Source organism: Gekko japonicus, unplaced genomic scaffold, assembly GCF_001447785.1.
Source record: "Gekko japonicus isolate JY-2015 unplaced genomic scaffold, Gekko_japonicus_V1.1 scaffold229, whole genome shotgun sequence".
NCBI classification, from domain to species: domain Eukaryota; kingdom Metazoa; phylum Chordata; class Lepidosauria; order Squamata; family Gekkonidae; genus Gekko; species Gekko japonicus.
This window is the reverse complement of record NW_015166426.1, coordinates 1,453,635-1,478,034: the sequence shown is the minus strand read 5'-3', so window position 1 is coordinate 1,478,034 and position 24,400 is coordinate 1,453,635. Positions and strand designations below refer to the sequence as shown.

Below are 24,400 nucleotides of genomic sequence, written 5' to 3'. Positions count from 1 at the left end.
CCTTTGCAATCTAGTCACATCCAAAACTTGGAAGTGGATATAATTTCAGCACCTTCACCCTTTGGTTTATTAAGCAGTAGGCACTCATTGCCCTATTACCTTTCAGTATGCACAACAAATTTGAGTTCCACTGCCTAGTAATTAGTATAACTGTGGGGAAGAAAGATTTGGAAATGGGGTAGGTGAGTTTGTCTTGATGGCTGCCTCAAAGATATCAGTACCACGAAGCACTGGCAGGTTCACTTGCCATGAGTGCTGCGACTCTCATTGTCATTGGCCTTACACCTACCAAGCAAAGCCATTCTTGCTGCATGATTTCTAGTTACCATACAAAAGAACTGCATCATGCCACTGAATTTTTCCTTATTCCCTCCCCCTTCCCTACTATTGGTAACAAATTCTGAAATGAAGAAGATGGCCCTCACACTGGATTATTGGCATTTGTCCCCCCAAATCCATTTCAAATTATCTGTTGGGGCCTGATCCAATCCAAAATTGATCTAGACCTTCAGGTTGTGAATGGGACCATGTGGAGAGCGAGAGACTCCCATGAGGCAAGCCCAGGAGATCTCAAGTTCCCACCGGGAGATTGGCAACTGCACAATGTTCGCTGAGTCTGCATGAGTGTTATATTACTAAGAGCACAATGAATTGCTGAGAGCACAAACTTTGCAACATTCTAAGATAATATTGGCTGTGAGAAGAACACAGGGTGATTTTTAGTTAGAAGCTTCTAAGAGTAACGATTTCACTGTACAATGTGTGAGCTTGGATTTTTCCTCTGAATAAAACATTGCTGACAGCCTGTCAGAGGGGGGCATTGGGACAGAGAGACAGAGTTGATCATTAGCTTCAAGAAATCCGTTGTGGTGTGTCGTTATTGAACCCTCACAAAGTCTACAGGACCATCCTTCCTAAGTCATGGAGCCGACTGGAGATGGAGGGATCCATTCATTCGTTGATGGCTGCTCCAGCCTCTTCTTGGGTCCCAGGGCTGGCTCCAATGCATTTTGCTGTCCCAAGCACCCTCCTTCTGTGCTGCCCACTGGACTCCAAGTCCTGGCAGTGATCACAGGAGTGGAGGGTATACTTCTTCCCCAAGATGCCCATGTGGTCCCAAGGCAGGGGGCAGCCCATTGACACCTGGGATCAACAGAAAGGTGTGGGAGATGTGCGTCTCCTGTGCTGCTCCACCAACTTCAAGGTAGGCTCCAGCACTATCTGAGCCCCTTTTGGACCCAGGTAGCAATGGTGCAGGTCTGGTGTGAGACAGTGACTGGCTCATGCTCCAGTACCCCTTGACAATCTGGCATCCCAAGCAGCACCCTGCATGCTGTGTCCAGGGTAGCTGGCATCAGAGGGTTCATGGGCATTTTATAGATTAATATTCCAGATTAATCTTGAACTAAGCATATGGGGCCTGGAGACTCTTACTAACCAGATCAAGTCTATAGCATACAAAATGGGGATTCTCTCAGCCTGTAGGACAACTGAATAATTTAGTTTCTTAGAAGTACTTTAATCCCTTAGGCTAATCCTGTTCACATTAAGTCTTCTGTTGAGTAAAATACCTTACCAAGTCTCTGGAAATGCAGCATATAAATTCTTTAAATAAATCATACTTTTAAACAGAAAACAATGTATCAACCCAGAAGTCATGCCACATCAAAATTTGTGTTAACACACCACAGCAAAATTATACCTTAGAAGAAGGGAGACCTGTGATACTCATGGGGTGAGGAGCTCCATGTGGAGGAGGAGGAGGAAGCAGCCGCAGGTGAGTCTTCTCCCCCACCCCCCAGCATCAACATCGAGGTCCGCGTGGCTCCTAGCCACTAGGCCCACCAAGCCTTCTCCCCTCCCCAGCACCAGCAGGAAGGGCCACGTGGCTCCCAGCCCCCGGGCCCACCAAGCCTTCTACCCCACCCCCTGGAACCAATGGTGAGGCCTGAGCAGCTACCAACCGCCAGGCCCGCCAAGCCTTCTCTCTCCCCCACCAAGCAATCCCCCTGGCGGCAGCCAACCAAGCCTTCTCCCTCCCCCCCAGCAGTGGCAGAGAGGGCGAGACAGTTGCCAGGGCATTCTCTGTGCATGCACAGGGAACACTCTTTTACTTTTGGGGGAATTTAAGTATCCCCTGTATACTTTTTTTCAACTTTTTAGATTTTTCTGCACACCTGGGGACTACTCCAAGTGTGCAGGAAAATCTCTCTGCCTCCCAAGTCCCCCCAATGTGTGGATTTAGATATCTGCACAGTGGGGGCAACTTGGCTATTAGATATATAGATAATGGCATGTTTGATTTGGTTTCCCATCCACTCAGCTCTCTAGTCTCTTGATGCAATGGCCTTCAGAAATTAGAGAACAACCATAACTATGCTTGTTCAGTACAACAAATTTAGAGTCCAATGGTACCTTTAAGACCAACAAAGGTTTATTCAAGGTATGAGCTTTTGTGTGCATGCTCATACCTTGAATAAACCTTTGTTGGTCTTAAAGGTGCCATTGGACTCTAAATTTGTTGTACTGCTTCAGACCAACACGGCCGACCAATTGGATCTATGTATGTTCAGTACAGACATCGTAACACACCTTAGTTTGCACAAGACAGAGTTTGCACACCTAGTGAAGAAGAGCTCTGATGGAACAAACCAAAGGGCCATCTAGCCCGGTAGCCTGTTTTCTACAACCAGAGGCCCCTACAAAGCCTGCAAGCCAAACATGGAGGTTAAAGCTGTTGTTACCATTCAGCAACTAATAATCAAAGTTATGCTGTCTCTGTATGTGGACATCCTGTCCATTAAACCATTCTATTCGGGTCATCATTTCCAGTTCTGATTTGCTCACAACAATTTGTCCGAATTCAACACCATTCCAAACTGTAGCTAAGTTTCCTTAACTGTGGTTTGCCACAACGTTGAACTAAGCGTGGAATATTTGAAAGTGTTAACTGTGTCACAAAATTGCTGTAGATGTGATTGTTCTCAAAAGACTCACGATATTTGCTAACCCCAAATAAGGCAAGTGTACAAGCATTTCTGGATGTAACTGGAATGCTCATGTTTTCTGCTCAGCTGTGGCCCAGTAAGACAGACTTACACTGGAAAAAGTGAATAGAGGCTTAGCTAGAAATAGGATTGCCAACCTCCAGGTGGGGCCTGGAGATCTTCCACTTTTACAGCTGGTCTCCAGATGATCAGTTTCCCTGGAGAAAATGGCTGCTTTGGAGGATGGCATTGTACCCTGCCAAGGTCCCTCCTCTCCCCAAATGCCTCAAAATCTCCAGGTATTTCCCAATCCAGAGCTGGCAACCCTAAACTAGACTGAGGGATATTCACTAAGGCACTGCCATTATGACAGAGGCATAAAAGAAAACTCCACTAATATACAATTTTGCTATGACTTATGTCAAATATTTAATAAGAAGGAGACAGGAGGAGTACAACACAGAACCACACTGTTCATTGACACCTTCACCCAACCTGGACCTTTGCAGAAGTAGATTAACAATGTACCCAAAGTTCATAATTCTGAGGTTCAGAATATAAAGTTGCACATTCCATATGTACTACATATTGAGCACAATTTCCTTGGGGAAATTATTTAACTGCTCAGAATGTTAGGTAAGAGTCTGCACATGTGCATTTAGGGTTATCAGGCTCTGGGGCACAAACATGCTCAATGAGGGCAAATCTTCCATCGATAGGGTTACCAGCCTCCAGGTGGTACCTGGAGATCTCCCGCTATTTCAAATCAAACTCAAGGTGACCAAGATCAGTTCCCCTGGAAAAAAAGTCTGTTCTAGAGGGTAGACTCTATGGCATTATACCCTGCTGAGGCCCCTCCCCTCCCTAAACCCTGGTTTCCCCAGGCTCCACTCCCAAATTCTCCAAGTATTTCTCAATTCAGAGCTGGCAACCCTATCCATTGAACAGCTAAGTAAATTGCTCCCCCCACCAAACTGAAATGGTTTATGCTTTTGGTTGTCTTCTTTCTTTCAATACCTGAACACAAATCATGGCTTGGAAAGAGCGGCACAAAACCCTTGGGATAGGGAAAAGGCCTCTCTCAACCAGATTTAGAAAGATTAATTTAACTTTGCCAGCTCTCATCTTTTATAAGTTTAATCTTTTCAAGTTTCAACCAGGCTGGTTGCTGTACCTGAGTGTGCAATTTTCTTGTGTCACCTGGCAGCAAAAGCCTCAAATTCTTTCCCTCAAGTTAAGCTAACTTATTGTGAGTATCTTGTATTGCTTCAAGAGAATTTCCTCCTTCCAGCTAGACAACCAAGTGAGATGTGTGAAGTCGCTTATATCCTTCCTTAATCAGAGTAATAGCTCAGACTTTTATGGGATACTCCATTCAAATGTTCATTTCGATCAAGAATGGAAACGGCAGAAAGATAACAGCTTCTCTTGAGATTGAACAGCGTTCAGTCCTTTTTCTCACTGGGTAAAGAGCTCTTTCTTATTCTCTCAGTTGGGGGGGCCTCCATCTAAGGGAAGAAACTTGAAAAGTCAACTCCAGAGGGACTCGTAGTAGGATCTAATTCTATATTTGCTGCAGCTGATGCTTGCTAAACATTAGGCACAATTTCTGTTTCTCAGTCCTGAAGCAAATATATGCATGATGCCATTAAAATGGTTTTAGCCATTAATCCTTGTGTTGATCAATATTTGACATCAGGCAGTGAAAGAAATGTAAATTTTGCTTCTTCTCATGCTTCTTTTCATTTGTACAATTTTACTTTTTAATACAATGAAAATTCTGATTTCTTTATGCAAATCATTTTCTAATTCTGTGCCTGCTGCAACAGGCCCAAGAGGAACATTCTTAAATTCTATGAAATCACTCCCCCAAAAACATAACACAGAAAGATCTGTTAAACATCTGTAGAAGAACAACCATAAAACAACAACCAAAAGAATGAAGATAAAGTTTTTAAAAGAGTTACTACTTGAAAATGCCCCCAAAGCATAAACCCTTTAAAAATTAAAAACTTTTTAAAGAAACCATGTAACGCAAAGCTTTTAAAAATTCAAAAATAAGGCTGAGTGTCAAGGTCTGGAGCACAGGCAGAGGAAAGTCCAAGTTCAGTCCGGGGTCTGGAGCCAAAAAGGGTGAAGCAGGAACTGAGAGTGAAAGTCCAGAGCGCAAGCCAGAAGCAAGGTCGTTCAAGCCAGGGTCAGAAGCTGGAGGAAGTTAGCAAGAGCCAAGAGCAACAGTCCAAATCACAAACCAGGAGCATGGCCGATCAAGCCAGGGTCAGAAGCTAGAAGTAGGTAGCAGGGGGTGGAGAGCGGCAAGGCGTTACGGAGTAATGACGAGTTTGTGTGCACAACGGAGCCAGCTTAGCCTGAAGCTAAATTGCTGTTTCCAATTAGTGCAGCAGCACCGGCAGCCAAGCGTCTGTTAATACTTAGGAGTCACGGCTCGTCTGCTTCACAGCCGAGCTTAGTGCTTTCTTGCTGCTAAGTCTTGCTGTACTCTGTCTTGCAAGCAAGCAACTCTTGGAGGCGAATTGGGAGGGCTGTCCATCTGTGTCTGCTGCTCCTCAGTCGTCTCTGAGCCAGGTGCCAGTGCAGGCTGTGATGGTAAATTGCCAATCTCTGCAGCTTCAGAGGGGCCAGCTGTGAGTTCAGCTGGGGCTGGCAACGGCCCTTCCTCAGCACCCATGACACTGAGAGAGCTCTTTTAAGAACGGCTCATGAGAGAACAGCTCAGAAAGAAGTTGCAAATGACCCAAGGTCACACCAGCAGCTGCATGTGGAGGAGTGGGGAATCAAACCTGGTCCTCCCAGATTAGAGTCCGCACACTTAACTACTACACCAAACTGGCTCTCAGTCTGTGTTCTTCTGGGATTCTCTGGTCTGATGTTGGTTTTCCTGGGCTTCTTGGTTCTGTTTACATTTTGAGGCTTTTGTCCAGTGGTTTCTGTATTTGGCTACTGGCTTCTTTGCCTTGAGGAAAGCATGAATTCCCCCTTCCTCATAGGAAACAATGGAGACAACAATACTCCCTCTAAGCTGTGGAGTCTTGTGAGCAAAAATTCTACTTTGTGAGCTATTGGCACTAAAGTTGTAAGCGAGCAATTTGGCTACTGCATAAATTAGTTTGCTCTGGAGCCATCCTTCCTGAGCTTAGACAAAAATGTGTGAGCTAGAGGCTAAAAAACTGCAAGCTAGCTCACACTAACTCAGCTTAGAAGGAACACTGGGAGACAAGTCTGTGGTTGAGGTCAACTCACAGAGGTACATAGAACTGGACCTCATGATCTAATTTGCTTGAAACTTGGAGGGTCTTTAGTGGACAGGCAGGACTAGATTTCCTGCAATTGTGGTGTCATTTGCTTGAAAACCAGCCCTTCCCTCCCTCAGAAAGTGTCCACCCATAGAGAATAATGGACCTCCAATCTTTTGGAACTCCACCCCTCCTCCCAAAAATTCACCCAAATCCAAATCCTGAAACAATACTGGGGATCCAAAATAACTCACAATACCACTACGGAAACTGTTCCTCAAATCCAAATAAACCCAAATTTCCCCCCAAAGTGTAGATTTTAGGTAGGCATTAAAAAATCCAACAATTTTTGACCATGTCTGTAAGATCTAACACAATGAGCAGAAAGTACTATGAGAGCAGGAACCCAGGATATAAAAAAGCCAAAAACCTACAGTTACCAGAGGTGAAAAAGCACAAGAACAGAACTGAATTTAAAATTTGACTTGACACACTTATGAATGACAGGAAGATATATTTAAGAAAGTCAGCCTAAGCATCTGTCTACTTTTTGAATAAACCCACAAGTAGAAGCGATCAACAGAGACCACACTACAGCAGTGGTGCCCTAAACCTCTATATACTTTCTCCAAACACAGCATTTCTTGGGAGAACAGAGAACTCCAACTAATTTGATGGATGTGCCAGTTATCTGTGCTATTTCTGGGATCCACTAGAGCAGCCTTTTGTTTCTCTTCCCAGACCTCATCAAATGGTCAGACAGGACTAACTTCTCCAGCGTAGCTAACTCTAGAACTTCACGGGGACTTTCTGGGTCTCACTCTCTCAGTTTTCTTTAATTTGTTGGACTTTTGTTCCTAGAACAAAGTAGATACTATTCTTTTGAGCCATTTCTTTGTTTTATTCTAATTATAGATGAGAATGCAGCGGTGTTGGCAGGTTGGGGTGGGGTTTTTTTGCTTAATTTACTCAGGAGTTATCTTTTAAGAGATGATAGCACTTAACTACTCCAAAGTATCTGCTATATTAGGCACCATGGTGGACTACATGAATAACCCTCTGGCATAGGAAAATTTATATTCGTTTATATTTTAGCACAAGTAATATATATATATATAAACTCATAGTGTGATATCAACTAATTTCAGAGTTATTGTCCATACCACTTACTTACTTCATATAGCAAGCATCATCCTTCCAAATTTCGAGCATATGTGAAAAGCTACAAAAATGGCAGATATAAGCAGATGGATTTTGTAGTACTGGAAACAAGATGGATAAATGCTCATCCCCTTGCACATTTTACCTCTGTGAGAATACATCTCTGTAGGGACTGCCGTGTTGAAGAGCGATTCCATATCCTCTATCTGCAATGGTGTTTCCAATCGTGTAGAAAGAGCAATCTGGGTCATTGAGAGCAACATATTCCAAAACTGCAGCATCCCATACGAAGGCATAGTTTCCATATTTGACCTGGAAATCCAACAGAAGAAGAAAGCTCAGATTTTATTTTGAATTTTCCAAAAGAGGCAGGTATAAGAGAAAGACAATATACTCTTTTTGAAGCTACTGAGACTGGGTTGTGGAGATACAATTCTATCACAAATTCTAGGGCATACCAATGCATGAAGAAACTCCTGCCTGTGCTCTGAATGGTGTTTTGGATATAAGGATTTGATAGACATTCCTAGCAATATACAATAGAAGCTACCGTCATGATTATGCTTAATATCAGCCTATCATTACAATATAAAGCTGACCTGTGGTCAACATGAGATTGGTTTACTGTAACTTATACTGTGAAAAGAATCTGCTTGATAAGAACCAGTGTGTGTGTGTGTTCGTGTGTGCGCACAAAGTGCCATCCAGTCACAGATGACTTATGCAACTTATTTTCAAGGCAAGTAATTAAGCAGAGGTGCTTTCTTCTGCAGTCTTCCTTGGTGGTCCTCCATCCAAGTACCGACCCTGCTTAGCTTCTGAGATCTGATGAGATTGGGCTATACTATACCATTCCACACCCCTGATAAGAACCTAGGAACCCTGAATTTGGGAATTTGGCGTTGAAGTCACTGGTCTACACTTACTAGCAAGGCTGCTGAAGGTAAGCTAGTGGTATTATAAATTTTGTGTGACCTGTGGATTGAAAAACAATTGCTACGCATTTTGTGACCCATGAAGCAAATACTGTGTAATGTGAAAAACTGGCATGTAACTGTGGGATATAGGTTGGCTCCCAATATGCATGGACAAAGCACACAGGACACTCACAGGAGTTCCTCTTCATAGAGGATAGCTGCCTTGAGCCATGAGGAAAGGCAGGATATAAGTATTTTAATAAATAACTAATAAGTAAGATGAAACACACAGACAAGCATAGGAACCCCCAACATTATAAATAAAGCTTAATTGGATTTATTTGAAAGATTTTGTCCTGGGAATAGGAAAATGAAATAAAGATAATCAATTTCTTACAGATCTATATGTCCCACATTTTCAGACCAATGTTACCTTATGGACCTTATGGAGACAACTCCCAGTACTTCTGGTTACAGTTTAAATTATTGAGCCAAGAAAACAGGAGGCTCCCCTGTGGACAGGTCCCAATGCTAGAACCATGTTACAAAGAACAAGGGGTGTCATGAAAACTGCCATGTGTATCGAGGTCCCCTTCTCCTTTATAATATCTAGTTCAACTTATTTCTTCTGTTCCTTCACCCCAAAGGGCCACTGCTTGTAGAGGCAGGGACGTGCACAGCATAATGACATCAGGACATGGGATAAAGTGAAGTAGACATTATGAAGAGAAAACAACAGCGCAGGGCTACAGTTTTCAGTGGCAGCACTTATCCCTTGTATAATATAGCTCAGTCCTGAATTGTACAGAAATATACATAAGTTCTGCTGTTCCTGTAAGTGATTCTATCAGTCAACCACACCTCGAGACTGTCACCTCAATTCTCTACACGCTGCTTATTCTCCGGCTGCCTGCAGAAGTCATGTTTCTTTGTCTCCACGGTCCCACACAGCACTTTCCCTTTAATATGCCAACCAATTACTCCGTCTCCAAAGGAAAGCTGAGGCAAACTCATTAAATGTACAGAGTCAACAAGGAATAAATATGTAACAGCTAAGTATAAAATAAACAATACAAAACAGGCTGTCTGGGCCCAGGCAAACCAAAAGGGAATTAAAAACCAAATAGAATATTAAATTAGACTCTATCATTATATCACTTAGATTACAGCTTGACGATACAGATGATATTTTGTAAAATCTGTTTACATGTAGGAGTTAGTCAAGCGCACCAGGCCAACTTCTCATTTGTAAGATGTGACACTCATGAGGCATTTTCTTTGGGGATGCATTATTCCTGTCCCCCCAGCACAATCAATCTTTTCTTGCCAAACAGTGCAGGCCTGGAGAGAGAGAGAAAATGTTTTCTTTCGAGGTCACTTAGAACTGAAGAAGTATTCTTGGTAAAAGTTTTGCTGGCAGATACTAGGAGGGCCCTGAAACTGTCAGGGACTTTGCTAGTTTCAGGGTGTAACATAGACCTGCTCTGACCTGAATAAGTTTTGGACTTCGGAAAGCATTGGGCCTTAACCATATTACCACTGTACACAAAATAATTAAGTATCACCATGCCCTGTTGCCATACCTGTTGCCCCAAACAATAGGGACCCCCAAGCGTATATAATATATAAAGAAACAAAAATGCAACGGTAGACCGTCAATAAATATGCAAATTTCACAAGTTGCCAGTAGACACAAGTCTATTGAAACATGGTAACATTACATCAATATATAAAGTAGAATTGGTGGCCACAATTCATAAATAAATCCATGGATTCCATTTGAGATATGAGCTGTGCCTAGACTTTTGTGGAAATCTGGTTCCATTTTTCAGTCGTGTAACTGAGGAAGAATGTTTTGAAATGTCTGGCATACCTGGGAAGGACATCTTTCAGCTGCAGAAGTTTCTTTGTTCTTTGAAACATCCTTTGCCTTGTTTGTGGACTTTGAGGTCCTTTGGACACTATTTCATGAAAGGATTTAGAGGAGTCTCTTGTTGTTTATTAGCATTGGATTGTCATACCTATTGTTGTCATACTTAGGCTGCGGTCACACGGAACATTAGCCACGCTAGAGAGACGGAAGTCAGGCAGAGTTTCCGGGCGTGATCTCACCGGCACATCTGGGAAGCGTAGGGCTTCTGTGGCTCAACCAAGGCTTCCCGCCGAAACCGCGCTGCAAAAAACTAGTACCTCGGAGGTACTAGTTTCCGGAAACTGCGGGGCAAGGGTGGGCGTCTGATCACATTTCCGGTGGCATCCGGCGCCCGCCCATGTCCCCTTGCAAACAAGGTTTTTTTCCCCAAGTCTCCGTGGATGCGCACAAGCACCCAATGGAGCATGCGCATTTTTGGTGTACACGACAAAAAACCCCACCCGTTTGCCGCACCACGCGCTTCTTTATTGCACGCAGGATCATCCTGTGATCAGCACCTCTCCCTTCCCACAGAACCTCCACGGGACCTCCACAGAACCTCCAGGGGAGGTCTGATCGAGTAACTATGCGTTAGTTTGCCCCGGGGCAAACAGCCACGCTTCCCCACCCCCCGCAGTTTCCTGCCCGTGTGACCAGAGCCTTAGTATTCATCTTTATTAATGAATGGCAACCATTATCTTTGAATTGTGACCACCAATTCTATTTTATTTATTGATGTAATGTTACCATGTTTCAATAGACTTGTTTCTACTGGCAACTTGTGAAATTTGTATATTTGTTGATGGTCTACCCTTGCATTTTTGTTTCTTTATACCTGTTGCATGGGTGGTGTAGAATAGTGACATAAGGTATGTGTTGGCAGGCCAGGGCTCGTATGTTAGTTAATGTGGATTCTTTTATTTTCATTGGGTTCCTTGAAGAAGGGTCCGTGTCTTCATCTTGGAAAGAGGCCCCGATAAAACTGTGCAGGGCTAGCCTAGGCCATGTTGTTACTCCAAACAAACCCAGCAGCAGTAGCATGGTGGGAATGTTGGCTCCTGTTTCACCGTACTAGCAGGGGCATGAGTGGAAAAGCACTAACCTGGAGGTGACGAAAGGGTTGTGGAAATTCTTCGCAGCCTGGCTTGAATGGGCTGAACAACACAAGGGCCCCTTGCCTCTCATGTCCCCCGGTCCATTTCAAGGCAGGATGCAGAGAGTCTCTGCAGGCTTCCTAGGTTGGGTAACAGTAGCACAAGTGGGAGAGTGTCTCCTCTGGGGATGTGGTGCCAGGCCCAAACCAGGTTGTCCTCTGCTGGATCACTTGGACAGTGAGCTGGCCCTGGAATTGCACAGGTAGAGGTTCTTAAAAGGTAAAGTGTGTCATCGAGTAGCAACCTACTCATGGTGACCCCATGAAGTTCCATCTCATTGGGTTGCCATTGCCAGCCAAGTACTAATCCAGCTTTGCTGCTGAGCTCTAATGAGATCAAACTAGCCTTGGACGTTCTTAGCTACTCTGAAATTATAGAGCCACTGTATAGCACTGGGTCAGGAGGTGGGTAACCAAAAGATTTAAATGTGAAGACTCATGAGCAACTACACACACACACACACACACACACACACACACACCAGATGTAGTGCCTAGATGCCATGGCTTGTCAAATTGCACCTTGCAGTTGTGAATGGAACAGCAAACTGAGCAATGTTGGAACTTTCTCAGGGAAGCACACAGGTACCTACATATGTAAGTGCCATCAATTCACAGCCAACTTATGGTGACCCCAGCAAGGGGCTTTCAAGGCAAGTGAGAAGCAGAGGTAGTTTGCCATTGCCTTCCTAGGCAGTGGCTTCCTCGGTGGCCCCTCCATTCAAATACCAACCTTGCTTAGTTTTCATGACTTATACCATGCTGCCTTCTCATCCAAGGCCACAGGTACCCTTATAGTATTTCAGAATGGCGCCTCAGTACAATGGACTGGAGCAGATGAACTTTAGATTCCCTTCCAGTCCCGATATTGCACAACCCACCGATTGCATATGAAAAGAAAACCTGCTTAAGATAGGACCCAAGTCACTCCAGTATCACTCACGGCTCACAGGAGATTTGTATTCCTGAATCCTACATTTCCACATCATTATATTGCTTTTCATGTCAAGATAATAGCATTTCAGGAGCATAGCAAATTGGAATGCGGGGCACACTCTACACCACAGCACATGGGAGCGATTGGGATGAAGGTAGCATATTGTCATTCTGCAGGAATCATAGCTTTCCAGTCAATCAGGGCAGAAAGCATTAGCACTACAAACTTTATCCTCCGCCTCTCCATCACACTTTGCTAGCATTAATGCTTCTGCTATGCTGAGGAGAGGCTGCCCCCCCCCAAAAAAAAAAGTTTTAGCATTTGATGAAAAATCCCCATTCGATATTACCATCCAAGCCAGTTCACAAGGGCAAATTTGTAATTCTGCATTAAACTGGAAATAACTTAAGAAAGATTGATTATCTGGCCAGAAGCATCACTCCCTGATGCTGTTGTTTGGTCTCCCGACATCTTGGTATGAGTTACCGTAATAACAGAATGTAGCTTGCATTATATACATCAAGGGAAATAAGAACACCACCAGTGAGACGTAAATCACGTCCCTGTGGGTGAGTATTGACATATTACAAGGCCCTCCTTCCTTGTAAGGAACATAACTGCAGCACAAACAGCCAAGCTGATCATCACCTAGAGCCACAGAGTTACGCCACTAAATTATGGGGAAATGAAATATATAATATGTTTTCCAGAATGACTGATAACATTTCTAAGCCTGATTCACTAACTTCTATCATTGTTGTTTATTTTGTTTATTTATTGCATTTAACGTCTGCCTTTTTCGCTGAGACTCAAGGCAGATTATAGTTTTAAGAACAACAGAGGAAGAGAGAGAGAGCAATCAGTAGAATATATGCAACAAACAATGCAATAAAACACCATTAACAACAATGGAATAAAATGCACACAATACCCTAGATTTCCCAAATTATAGTATCGGCTGAACTGGATTTTACAATTAGAGAAAAATGAGCTAAAGACAGTATAATGCACCCAATAGAATATGAAAATAGAGGAGAATAGAGAGCTACTGAATTTTTTTCAAGGCAATTAAAATTCCAACACGCTTATCTTGATAGAAAGCATCTTCCTGCACATTTTTTTTCTTTTTGTTTTGTTTGGCATTCCCTCAATGACCTCTCCTTCCTAACAAGTATTTTTTAATGTTTTGTATGTATTTTAGTTCTGTTTTTTAGTAGTTTTAATGGTGTATGTTTGGGATTGGGGTTGACTTAAATGCTTTTAAAATGTGATTTCCATCCTGTATGCTTTAAATTGTTAGCTGCCTTTGTGGCCCTTATAAGGGCAGAAAGGTAGGGTACAAATTTTGTAAATAATGAAATAGATCCATTTTACCAGTTCCCTGCTCTCTTTATAATGTCCTCCTAGATTATGGCATTACAGCCACAGATCCATGAGAGATTTATCCTAATAATCAATAGTTACACAGCTTTGCAGACACTCACTTTACATATATTATCTTTTCAGAACTCTTACAACTATCCTGTAAGGCACATCAATATTATTATTGTTCCCACATTACAGAGGAGAGGATGGGGCCTCAAGCTGAAAAAGAGCTACCAAGTGAGCACAAGTAAACAGCTTTCCCCATGCAGGACTCAGGCTGGGACCATATAATGACAGCATTTACATGTACGCCATCTCAGTAATCAGAACAAAAGCCCATAAGATAGATACGTTATCACGATCTCCATCTTACACGTAAATATGTCACAACCACGAACCTCATCCTTATTGCCTCGATCGTAAGATCTATTCGTTACACATGGGTTAGCTGACAAGTTTTCTTGCTTTCATGATTTTAATTTTCCATAAGGAGAAAGAGAAACGTTTCCTGTTAATAGCCACTTCCACTCGTATTCTTATCTATGAAGAATACCAAATCTAGTGGTCTAAAATAAATATATTATACAGGAGAAAAACGAAGGGGGAGGGCAGTCAGATTGATGAAGCCCCAATTTTCCTACCCAAAGGGTATTAATATTTTGGTGGTTGCTGTCTGTGATAGACAGGAGGGTGTCCTGCCCCTGAAGGGAAAGAAAGCCACTCAGCGGACTCATCCCTGAGCCTGTGGAAGTGCTGCTCCAGCATCCAATCACCTTTCAGAGGAGGTGGGATGGAATGTTGGAGGGAAGCACAACAGGAGTGAGTTCAGATCTGCTTCAGGAAGAGTGCAATGATATAGTTCTGCCTCAACGAGACAGCAGTTTGAAGGGCAACTCTGCCTGGTAGTATGGCAGAGTGGTTATCTCTACCTTTGGGACAGGATAGAATACCCAGTTGTTAGGCCTTTCTCTGGTGATGAGCAGACCCTGCACCATTTAGTCTGAATCTTGGGTGTAATCCTGTGGAATCTTGTGCATGTGATAAGATCCAACCTAGTGGCTGGCCAGTGAAAGCCTGTTTGTACCTGAAAGCAGCAAAGAGAGTTCAAACCACACTCTGGAGCCATAACTAGCTTAAACTTATGCACCTCAGCCAGGTTTCCCCTTTGACAAGCTGGAGACTTGTACTGCTGTCCTGTTCTTTAAAACCGACGTGTAAATAAATATATCTTCTTTGTTACTTACATACAACTCCTGCCTCAGGGATCTCCATGTTCTACTTGCTCGCCAAAAAGCATACCTCATGGCAGTGGACCCAAAGCCTTTACACTTGCCACCCTAAGGACATCTTGTAACCGAGGAGAAGTTTTACACATTAAAACAAACCTGGTCCCCCAAAATCATAAGGGGCTGTGTGGGTCCCCTCAGTTGTTAGGAGATGCCTGTCACACTGTCCAGCTCAATTCACAAGGCTTATTTAGTGGTTCAGCTAAACTCCTTTAACCCATGCAGTTACTGCTGTTCATTCTTATTGTCCAAACAGCTGCTTTGGCTGATTAAATCTGCAGGATTAGCCTGATTTAGGCAGGCTGAACAACTCCAATCACAATGCAGCGATTCACTGAAGCAAAGTTACCTGATTCTGTAGCAAAGATTATGAATTACAACTTTATCTTGTCCTTCCTTCCTGCAAGCTCAGGGCAGCTTCCCCACACTTCCCCACATATAATGTAGGTTAGGCTATGAGACTGACCCAGGGTCACCCAGTAAGCTTCATGGAAGAGTGGAGAATGGAGTCTAGGTCCCTGCTGTCTTAGTCTTTCACCACTATACCACACTGGGTCTCTGTGACAACAACAGACCCATATCACAATTCTATTTGGAACCTGGTCATCCTGTCACATTTCACCAAAGTCTGGTAAATATTTTTACTCACGAGGAAAAGAAAACTGTTTTCAAAAGAGGAGTGTGTGTGTGTGAAAGAGTGAGGCATTCATATTATACTTCTGATTCTGGTTTTTTTATACAATGCCAGCCATGCCTGAACATACTGAACACAGCATGTGCTTTGGAACTGTGAAAAACTAATTTCCAGGTGATCCCACCGGAGGGCTGTGGGGTGGGAAGGGGTCATATTTTGCATCCAAATGGACCTGGATTACTATCTGAGGGAAAAGACACTGGTCATCCCTGATCTTGAGGAAGGCACGCAAGAATAAGGAAGCCCCTGTGCAGACACAAGTGTAAGTGCTATAAAAGTAGCTGAAAGCAGCTCTGGTTCTGAACATTTTGTGGCACTTAAAGTACAAAATCTGTTTTACACTAGGAGTGTGTAATGTTTTTGCTCTTTTCTGTGAGACCCCTTAAATGTAACACTTTCTGAGGTTATGTGTATTGTGCTGCTTCCTTTTCCTACTTATTTTCACTGTCACCAAAGACTCTTGCTTTAGAATTCTTAGTTGGACACAAAGAACAGGACAGCTTAGTTATATTTGCTAGAATGACAGAACGGTCAGCATGTGGGGATGGCTCTGGGGTAAAACATATGTTGTCAGGTTAGGCTTGACAAATGGAACCCATCTTGGACTAAGAAGATTTAACATCAAGAGCACCGCACTTTATTTAATGACTGTTTTTATGCTGTTTTAACTGTTTGTTGTGGCATTTGCCTCTGTTGTCAGCCGCCCTGAGCCTGTTTGGGGAGGGTGGGGTATAAATCTAATAAATAAATAAATAAATAAATAAAAGCGTATACTTTATTCTAAATAAAGTAGTTTTCTCTTAAACACAAATAGGTTAGAAGTATAACAGCATAATGGTTTTAGTAAAGGTCATAAGCATATTGGTTTCAGATAGGATCTGTTGAGGATGGGTAAGTGGGCGTCAACGTGGCAAATGGGGTTCAATGAGGCCAAGTGCAAAGTGATGCACATTGGGGCCAAAAATCCTAACTATAAATACACACTGATGGGGTCCAAGCTGGCAGAGACTGACCAAGAGAGAGATCTTGGAGTCGTAGTAGATAACTCACTGAAAATGTCAAGACATTGTGTGACTGCGCTAAAAAAAGGCCAACGCTATGTTGGGGATTATTAGGAAGGGAATTGAAAACAAATCAGCCAGTATCATAATGCCCCTGTATAAACTGATGGTGCAACATCATTTTGAATACTGTGTACAATTCTGGTCACTACACCTCAGAAAGGATATTATAGCATTGGGAAAAAGTGCAGAAAAGGGCAACTAGAATGATAAAAGGGTTGGAACACTTTCTGTATGAAGAAAGGTTAAAGCATTTGGGGCTCTTTAACTTGGAGAAACAATGACTGAGGGGTGATGTGATTGAGGTTTACAAGATTATGCATGGGATAGAGCAGGTAGAGAAAGAAGTACTTTTCTCCCTTTCTCACAATACAAGAACTCATGGGCACTCCATGAAATTGCTGAGCGGTCGGGTTAGAATGGATAAAAGGAAGTACTTCTTCACCCATGCAGTTAATACATGGAATTCACTGCCACAGGAGGTGGCGGCATCTACAAGCATGGACAACTTCAAGAGGGAACTGGATAAACATATGGAGCAGAGGTCCATCAGTGGCTATTAGCCATAAGGTATAGATAGGAACTCTCGGCCTGGGGCAAGTGATGCTCTGTATTCTTGGTGCTTGGGGGGGCGGGAACAGTGGGAGGGCTTCTAGTGTCTTGGCCCCACTGGTGGACTTCCTGATGGCACCTGGTGTTTTTGGCCTCTGTGTGACAGAGTGTTGGACTAGATGGGCCATTGGCCTGATCCAACATTGGCTTCCCTTATGTTCTTAAAGTTCCTTAAATAGACCTAGCCACAAAGGCTTATTTTTTCACTTGCTACTTAGGCTAATAACTTCCACAAAGTTTAATTTCCTAACTTGCCACTTAGGCTAGTATCTTCCACAAAGAACACAGATTTCTGTCACACTCCACAGCACACTACTCAATTCTCCCCCTCCCTCCATTGAATAACTCTCTCTCCAAAGCAAGTCAACTCTGCCTGTAGGGTACAGTTACCTTTCAATCATAAAACACTTTGATTGCCCATCCAGCCCCCCTATTTCTTACTTTAGGTAAAGGTAAAGGTTTCCCTTGCTTGAAACCCAGTCACGTCCGACTCTAGGGACGTGGTAGTCATCTCCATTTCCAAGCCAAAGAGCCAGCACTGTCCAAAGATATTTCCATGGTCATGACTAGATGCTGAGGTTCACGGAATGCTGTTACCTTCCCACCTAAATGGTACCTATTTATCTACTTGCAATTTCTTGCCTTCAAACTGCTAGGTTGGCAGGAACTGGGACCAGAGACAGGAGCTCACTCCGTCATACGGCACTTGGGTCTCGAACTGCTGAACTACCAACCTTCCAGTCTGCAGTTCAGCGTCTTAACCACTTGAGCCACCGCAGCCCCATTTCTTACTTTTGAGGCTGGCATTTTAAACTACAGCAATATACATAAAACCCCTACATTAATTCATTGAAATAAAACACACAAAATATTGACACCGCAAAACACCACAGAAGGTATTAGGAACAGATAAAAATATATGAGTAGGGGGATACAACACCCAATTTCCATTCTTAGCTGAACACTTAAAATATCTTTAAAATACACCCTGTGAAAGAGACCCCAAAATCCTCTATGCAATTTCTTAGAGTTGGATATTTGTTTCACATGTTTCAAAGCTGATCTAATACATTCAACTTTGCACTCAGTGGGTTTTAGATGTATTCTCAACCAACAGACATTCAACTCTGTGTGATGTTATGTAATCCTGTATTAAAATCCTAAGACTTTAAACTGGGAGTAATCAGGGAGAAGCATCCACTTCAGCTGTAAGTGATCCTTTTTGGGCGACCCTGTAGGGTTTCCAAGGCAAGAGGCCTTCAGAGGTGGTTTGCCATTGCCTGCTTCTGTGTCGTAACCCTGGTATTCCTTGGAGGTCTCCCATTCAAATATTAACCAGTGTCGACCCTGCTTTGCTTTCAAGATCTGACAAGACTGGGCTAGCCTAGGCTATCCAGGTCAAGGCAAGGGACCCACACTCCCTAATTTTTGATCTTGCTGTCCGGCTGCTCAAATACAGCTGTGTATCAACATCCTCATACAAGACTTATGCACACTGACACAATATTAATGATAACAACCTCAGCCAGCAATGTCAAATCGACCCAAGGACACGACAGGAGCAACCCAATGCATCCCACCGCTGTACAACTTCTATTCATTGGAATCAACGGGGAACCGAGAGGCAACAGTGTCCACTGGATTGCTCACAACGTTATCTCTTTGGAAAATGCATGCCTTTTCTCATCTTTCCAGTGTGTCACCACAAAGTGCTAAAAAGCAGCAAATCTCAGTGATCACTAGCATTCACTTGAACCGCAGGTAATTGAAACGAATGCCAATTTCAAGGAGGAAAAATTGGAAAAAAGCCACAGCTAGAGCAGGAAGAGAAAAGCCGGATGATCACTAACTTGACAAGGTTATGAACCACTCCTTCAGAGCAGTTCCCTTAGCATGTCGCTCTTTTTGAGAACACTTAGGGGGCGGAGTGACGGATCTGTTTTAACTGAACCCTATTCAAAAAGCTGTCTACAGAAAACCTTTGCCGCTTTGTCCAGACTCGGTTCCCCTGCTGTGATTGACTCTCGTTAATTAAAAGAGAAACAATGCATGTCTGCATGAGTGGTACTTAAGGGCTGATTCACACATTCCTCTCCTTTGCTTTAGGGCTCCAGCATCAAGTGATGAATGCCATGTGTGACTGAGCCATCCCAGATCACCACAGATAGAACTTTCAGATCACTTCAGGGCACTTCAAAGGGATTAAGTTACTCCACACATTTAGCTATGAACCAGCTGCGCCCGAGTAAGCAAATGACGAGCAACCAAGTAAAAGGTGACCTTTGTGGCACAAGCTTATATAGGTAAAACAGTCAACTTCAGTGGCTGCATGGAGGGAAAGGAGAGAATCGTTTCCTCAGTCCAGAGAGAGCACTGTCAAATGATTGCCTATGTTCGTAAGATCAGAGTGTTCATCTGCTTATAAATGTAGGTCACCTCTGTGATTTTATTTTTTGTGAACTGAGGAAATTTTAGGGTTCTTTCTTCCTCTATCCACTTCAAATGTTTCTTGAAGTAGGCTATTGCCCATGAAGCTCATACCATAATTAATTAGCTTACTTCTACGAAAGGGAGCATTTTGTAGAAACGAAGGGTGCTTTTTGACTCTCAAAAACGCATACCTTGAAAAATCTTGTTGGTCTCTAAGGTGCCAGCAGACTCGAATCTAGCTCTTCTACTGCAGACCAACCTCTGAAATTTTCTATGAGAAGGATATCAGACAGTCTGCATTCACATCTCTGACTAAATGAGCATCAGTTGTTAAAATGAGAGGACGTGTTTAGGTTCAGATTAATAATCACCATATGTGCCCCAGCGAGCACTGAGGTCGGGCTCACAACACCGCCTGACTCTCCCTGGTCCGAAAGAAGCCAGACTGTCTATCACCAGAGCCAGGGCTTTCTCCATGGCAGCTCCACACTGGTGGAATGAACTCCGGGAGGACATCAGGGCCCTGCGGGACCTCTTACAGTTCCGTAGGGCCTGTAAAATGGAGCTCTTCCACCAGGCTTTTGATTAGGAGCCGCCACTGATGAACGTGGCCAACATCTTCTGGCCTGGGACCCTGCTGAATGCCACTTTTACCACTTATCATCTGACTTTGTTGGATGCTATCCCCACCATTGGGTCAACTTGAATATCGCCATCATTTGCTGTTTTTATCTATTGATGTTGTCAACTGGGATGTCGTTTTTAACTGTCTAAATTTGGATTGTTTTATGATATTTTGATCTTGTTAGTCGCCTTAAGCCAGCGTGTCTGGCAAGGCGGGATACAAATAGAAACAATAAATAAACAATAAAAATAGCCTGAGGGTTAAAAAGGGGTGCAGAAGTGTTGGTCGAAATTAATTTTAAAATGTCAGGACTACTGATCTATATACTAATAGTGAAGTCACCCCCGTGCGTGCGGATACCTAAATCCGTGCATCGGCAGCACCTGGGGAGGAGGGAGATTTTTGTGCACACTTGGGGCAGTCCCCAGGTGTGCACAAAAATCTGAAAACTTTAAAAGCATACCGGGGGATACTAAAATCCTCCCAAACCTAAAAGAGCGTTCCCTGCGCATGCACAGGGAACGCTCTGCAAACTGCCTCGCTTCAGTGCGGGGAGGAGGGGGGAGAGAGACTGCCGAAAGCCGCAGGCCTCACTTTGGAGGCGGAAGGGGAGGGGGAAAGACTGACAAGGCTGCTTGGAGCGGGGGGGAGAGAGACTGACGAGGCCCGGCGGCTGCAAGCTGTGCGGGCCTCGCTTCGGAGCCGGGGGGGAAGAGACATATGCATGTGTGAATGGGGCCCATGTTTCGAAGGCAGCTTTGAATTTGTTGAAGAATAGAGTTGCCAGGATGAGGCTGGCAACCTGCAGAAGACTGACCGGGGGGGGGGGGGGGGGGGGGGGCGGCGAGCGGGGGGTGGTAGTGGAGGGTGGTGGAGGAGGAGATGGGGAACCGATGGGATGGGGGGAAAGCTTAACTGCTTCTTCCTCCTCCGCCTTTTCTGTGTGGAGCTCCCCCGCTCCTCCCCCCGCGATTTTCGCGGGTACCCTTTCTTGTGTTTTATAATGCTGTAAAGAGAGATGGGGGGGAGGAAGGCGGCATGATACAGCCCAGGGGTGGCCAAACTTGCTTAATGCAAGAGCCACATAGAATAAAGGTCAGATGTTTGAGAGCCACAAGACATGAACAAATATTACACATGTCTTGATTGGAAAATATGCAGATTTGCTTTTTTATTAACATTAAATGAGACTGCCAAAAATAAAAACAAAAGAGTAAGAACAGATATTGATAATGACATTTATTTTTCCAATGATATTTGTTTGCTAATGATATTTATTTGTCCAAAAGAGAGGAAAAAAGAGAGAGAGAGGTGGAAAGAAATAATGAAAGAGATGGAAAGAAAGAGAGAAACAAAGAAAGTAAAAAGATGGGGGGACGGAGGGTGGGGGAACGAAGGAAGAGAAAGGAAGGAGAAGGAGAAGGAGACGAAGAAGAAGAAGAGGAGGAGATTTCATTTATACCCTGCCCTTCACTCAGAGTCTCAAAGTGGCCTACAAACTCCTTTCCCTTCCCCTCCCCACAACAAACACCCTGTGAGGTAGGTGGGGCTGAGAGAGCTCTTTCCAGAACTGTCCTTGAGATAATAACTCTGACAGAACTATGGCTTGCTTAAGGTCATCTAGCAGCTGCAAGTGGAGGAGTGGGGAATCAAATGCACAACCACTACACCAAACTGGCACCAAACAGGAAGGAAGGAAGGGAGAAAGGGAGAAAAAGAGAAAGAATGGTGGAAAGAAAGCAAACAGATGGGGGAGGGAGGGAGGAAGGGGGAAAGAGAGAAAGAGAAACAAAGAAAGCAACTAGATGGGGGGAGGAAGAGAGAGAGAGAAAGAAAAGAAAGCAAATAGATGAGGGAGGGGAGGGAGGGAGATGGAAAGAGAGAAAGGAAGGTGAAAAGAAAGAAAGGTGGCAAGAAAGCAAATAGATGGGGGATGGAGGAAGGAAGGGGAAAAGAGAAAGAGAGAGAGGTGGAAAGAAAGCAAATAAATGGGGAGGGGAGGGAGGAAGGGAGAGGTGGAAAGAAAGGAACTTTAAATGTGTTCTCCAAGCCTCCACCCCCACTGCTGCATTGGCTTGGAGAAGGAATTTAAAGAGACAAATGCCTTCCCCGAGCCAAGCTAGCCGGCTGGTGTGGTGGGACTTGGAGAACACATTTAACTTTGATGGGGAGGAAGGGGAGAAAGAGAGAGAGAGAGAAAGGTGGAAAGGAAGGAAGGAAGGAAGGAAGGAAGGAAGGAAGGAAGGAAGGAAGGAAGGAAGGAAGGAAGGAGATGGGGGGAGGGAGAGGTGGAAAGAAAGCAACTTTAAATGCGTCCTCCAAACCCCCACCCCATCCCTATGCCAGCAGGGTTGGCTTAGAGAAGGAATTTAAAGAGACAAAAGCGTTCTCCAAGTCAGCTGCCCAGGGGAGGGGGCTTTGAGAATGCATTTAAAGTTGCTTTCTTTCTCTGCTTCCCCCCCACCTCAAGCCTCCTAGGGACGGGAAAACTGGCTGGGGAAGGGAAGACCGAGGAGGCATGCCTCCCTTCACTTCCCCATCTGCCCTGCCTGGAGCCACACAATATGTGTGAAAGAGCCACACACGGCTCCCGAGCCACTGTTTGGCCACCCCTGAAACAGCCAATCTCGTCAGATCTCAGAAGCTAATCAGGGCTGGTACTTTAAGTGAAACCATCAAGGAAGACTCTGCATAGGAAATGGCAAACCACCTCTGCTTCTCACTTGCCTTGAAAGCCGCTTTCTGGGGTTACCATAAATTAGCTGCAACTCGCTGTCACTTTACAGACACACTAAGAGAGATGGGGCAATGCTTTATTTGTAAGAAACAAAAAAGGAGGTGTTGACATTTTGCTTCCACACCATGGAAATTCTGTTTCTTAAGCACACAGAGACAGATTGGTAAGATTCTCTGCAAATACTCAAAGATGCTCTTCTTACATTACTTCCTAGCAAAAAGGGCTGGCCACAATTGGGAAGGGGGTGCTAAACAGGCATGGCTACAGGGTCATGGCTATAGTCTAAGTCCAATAGTACTTGTGAGAGATTATTTCCCTCTGATGCCGTGACCTTGTCAGATGTTGCAAGCTAAGCAGCTCTGGTTAAATATTTGGATGGGAGACCACCAAGGAAGCCCAGGCTTTCTACGCAGAGAGAGGCAATGGCAAAGCACCTCTGCTCATCTCTTGCCTTGAAAAACCCATGAGGGGTTGCCAGAAGCCCGCCATGACTTAATGGCACTTTCAACCACTACCACCACCAATGCTCCCTCTAAGCTGTAGAGTCCTGTGAGCAAAAATTCTACTCTGTGAGCTACTGGCATTAAAGTTGTGAGCAAATGATTTGGCTACTGCATAAATTAGTTTGCCCTGGAGCCATCCTTCCTGAGCTAAGACAAAAATGTGTGAGCCAGAGGCTAAAAAACTGTGAGCTAGCTCACACTAACTCAGCTTAGAGGGAACACTGACCACCACCACTCCTCTGACACAAATATTCTTGGAGCACTTCTGAAAGGGCTCTAATTTTTTTATTAGTACCGTAGTAGCCCATAGCCTGATGAAACCAAGACTAAGTCATCCATGTGTTTGCACATGGTGGTGGATATGAAAGAGAAAGCAAGGAAGCGTAGCGGTAAACTTTGGCACAGAAACAATTTCCTTCCTATTCATCCTTCTGTATTCTGTAACGTGGTTTACTCCTGCTGAAAAATGTGGTGCTTCAGGGAGACTGTTAGATTTGGCAGGCAGATCACAGACATACAAGGAATCAGACAGAAATGCCGTATGACATACTCTTTATCTTGGCTTGCTGCTTCAGGCCAGGCAGGCACATAAATGAATACAAGAAAAGCTCTTCCTCTCCACACCTGTTAGATTTACTTACGGCTGTAGATTGCAGTGACAGTTTCACTTCCCTCCATCTATATGTTGAGGGCTGTTGCTGTGAAATCCCTATATGTTGCATCCCCTCCGTTTTCTAAGGATTTCGGAGGGGGTGGGATCAGGAGC

At 44.0% G+C, this 24,400-nt stretch overlaps 1 protein-coding gene across 1 annotated transcript in view; it reads right to left on the bottom strand.

Annotated features, from left to right (window-relative positions):
* LOC107110907 (glutamate receptor ionotropic, delta-2-like) overlaps positions 1–24,400 on the bottom strand; it is a 1,200,243-nt gene that overhangs the window by 129,982 nt on the left and 1,045,861 nt on the right. Inside the window, 1 exon segment of the mRNA XM_015411751.1 lies at positions 7,548–7,714. Within this exon segment, the coding sequence (XP_015267237.1) occupies positions 7,548–7,714 (167 nt within the window).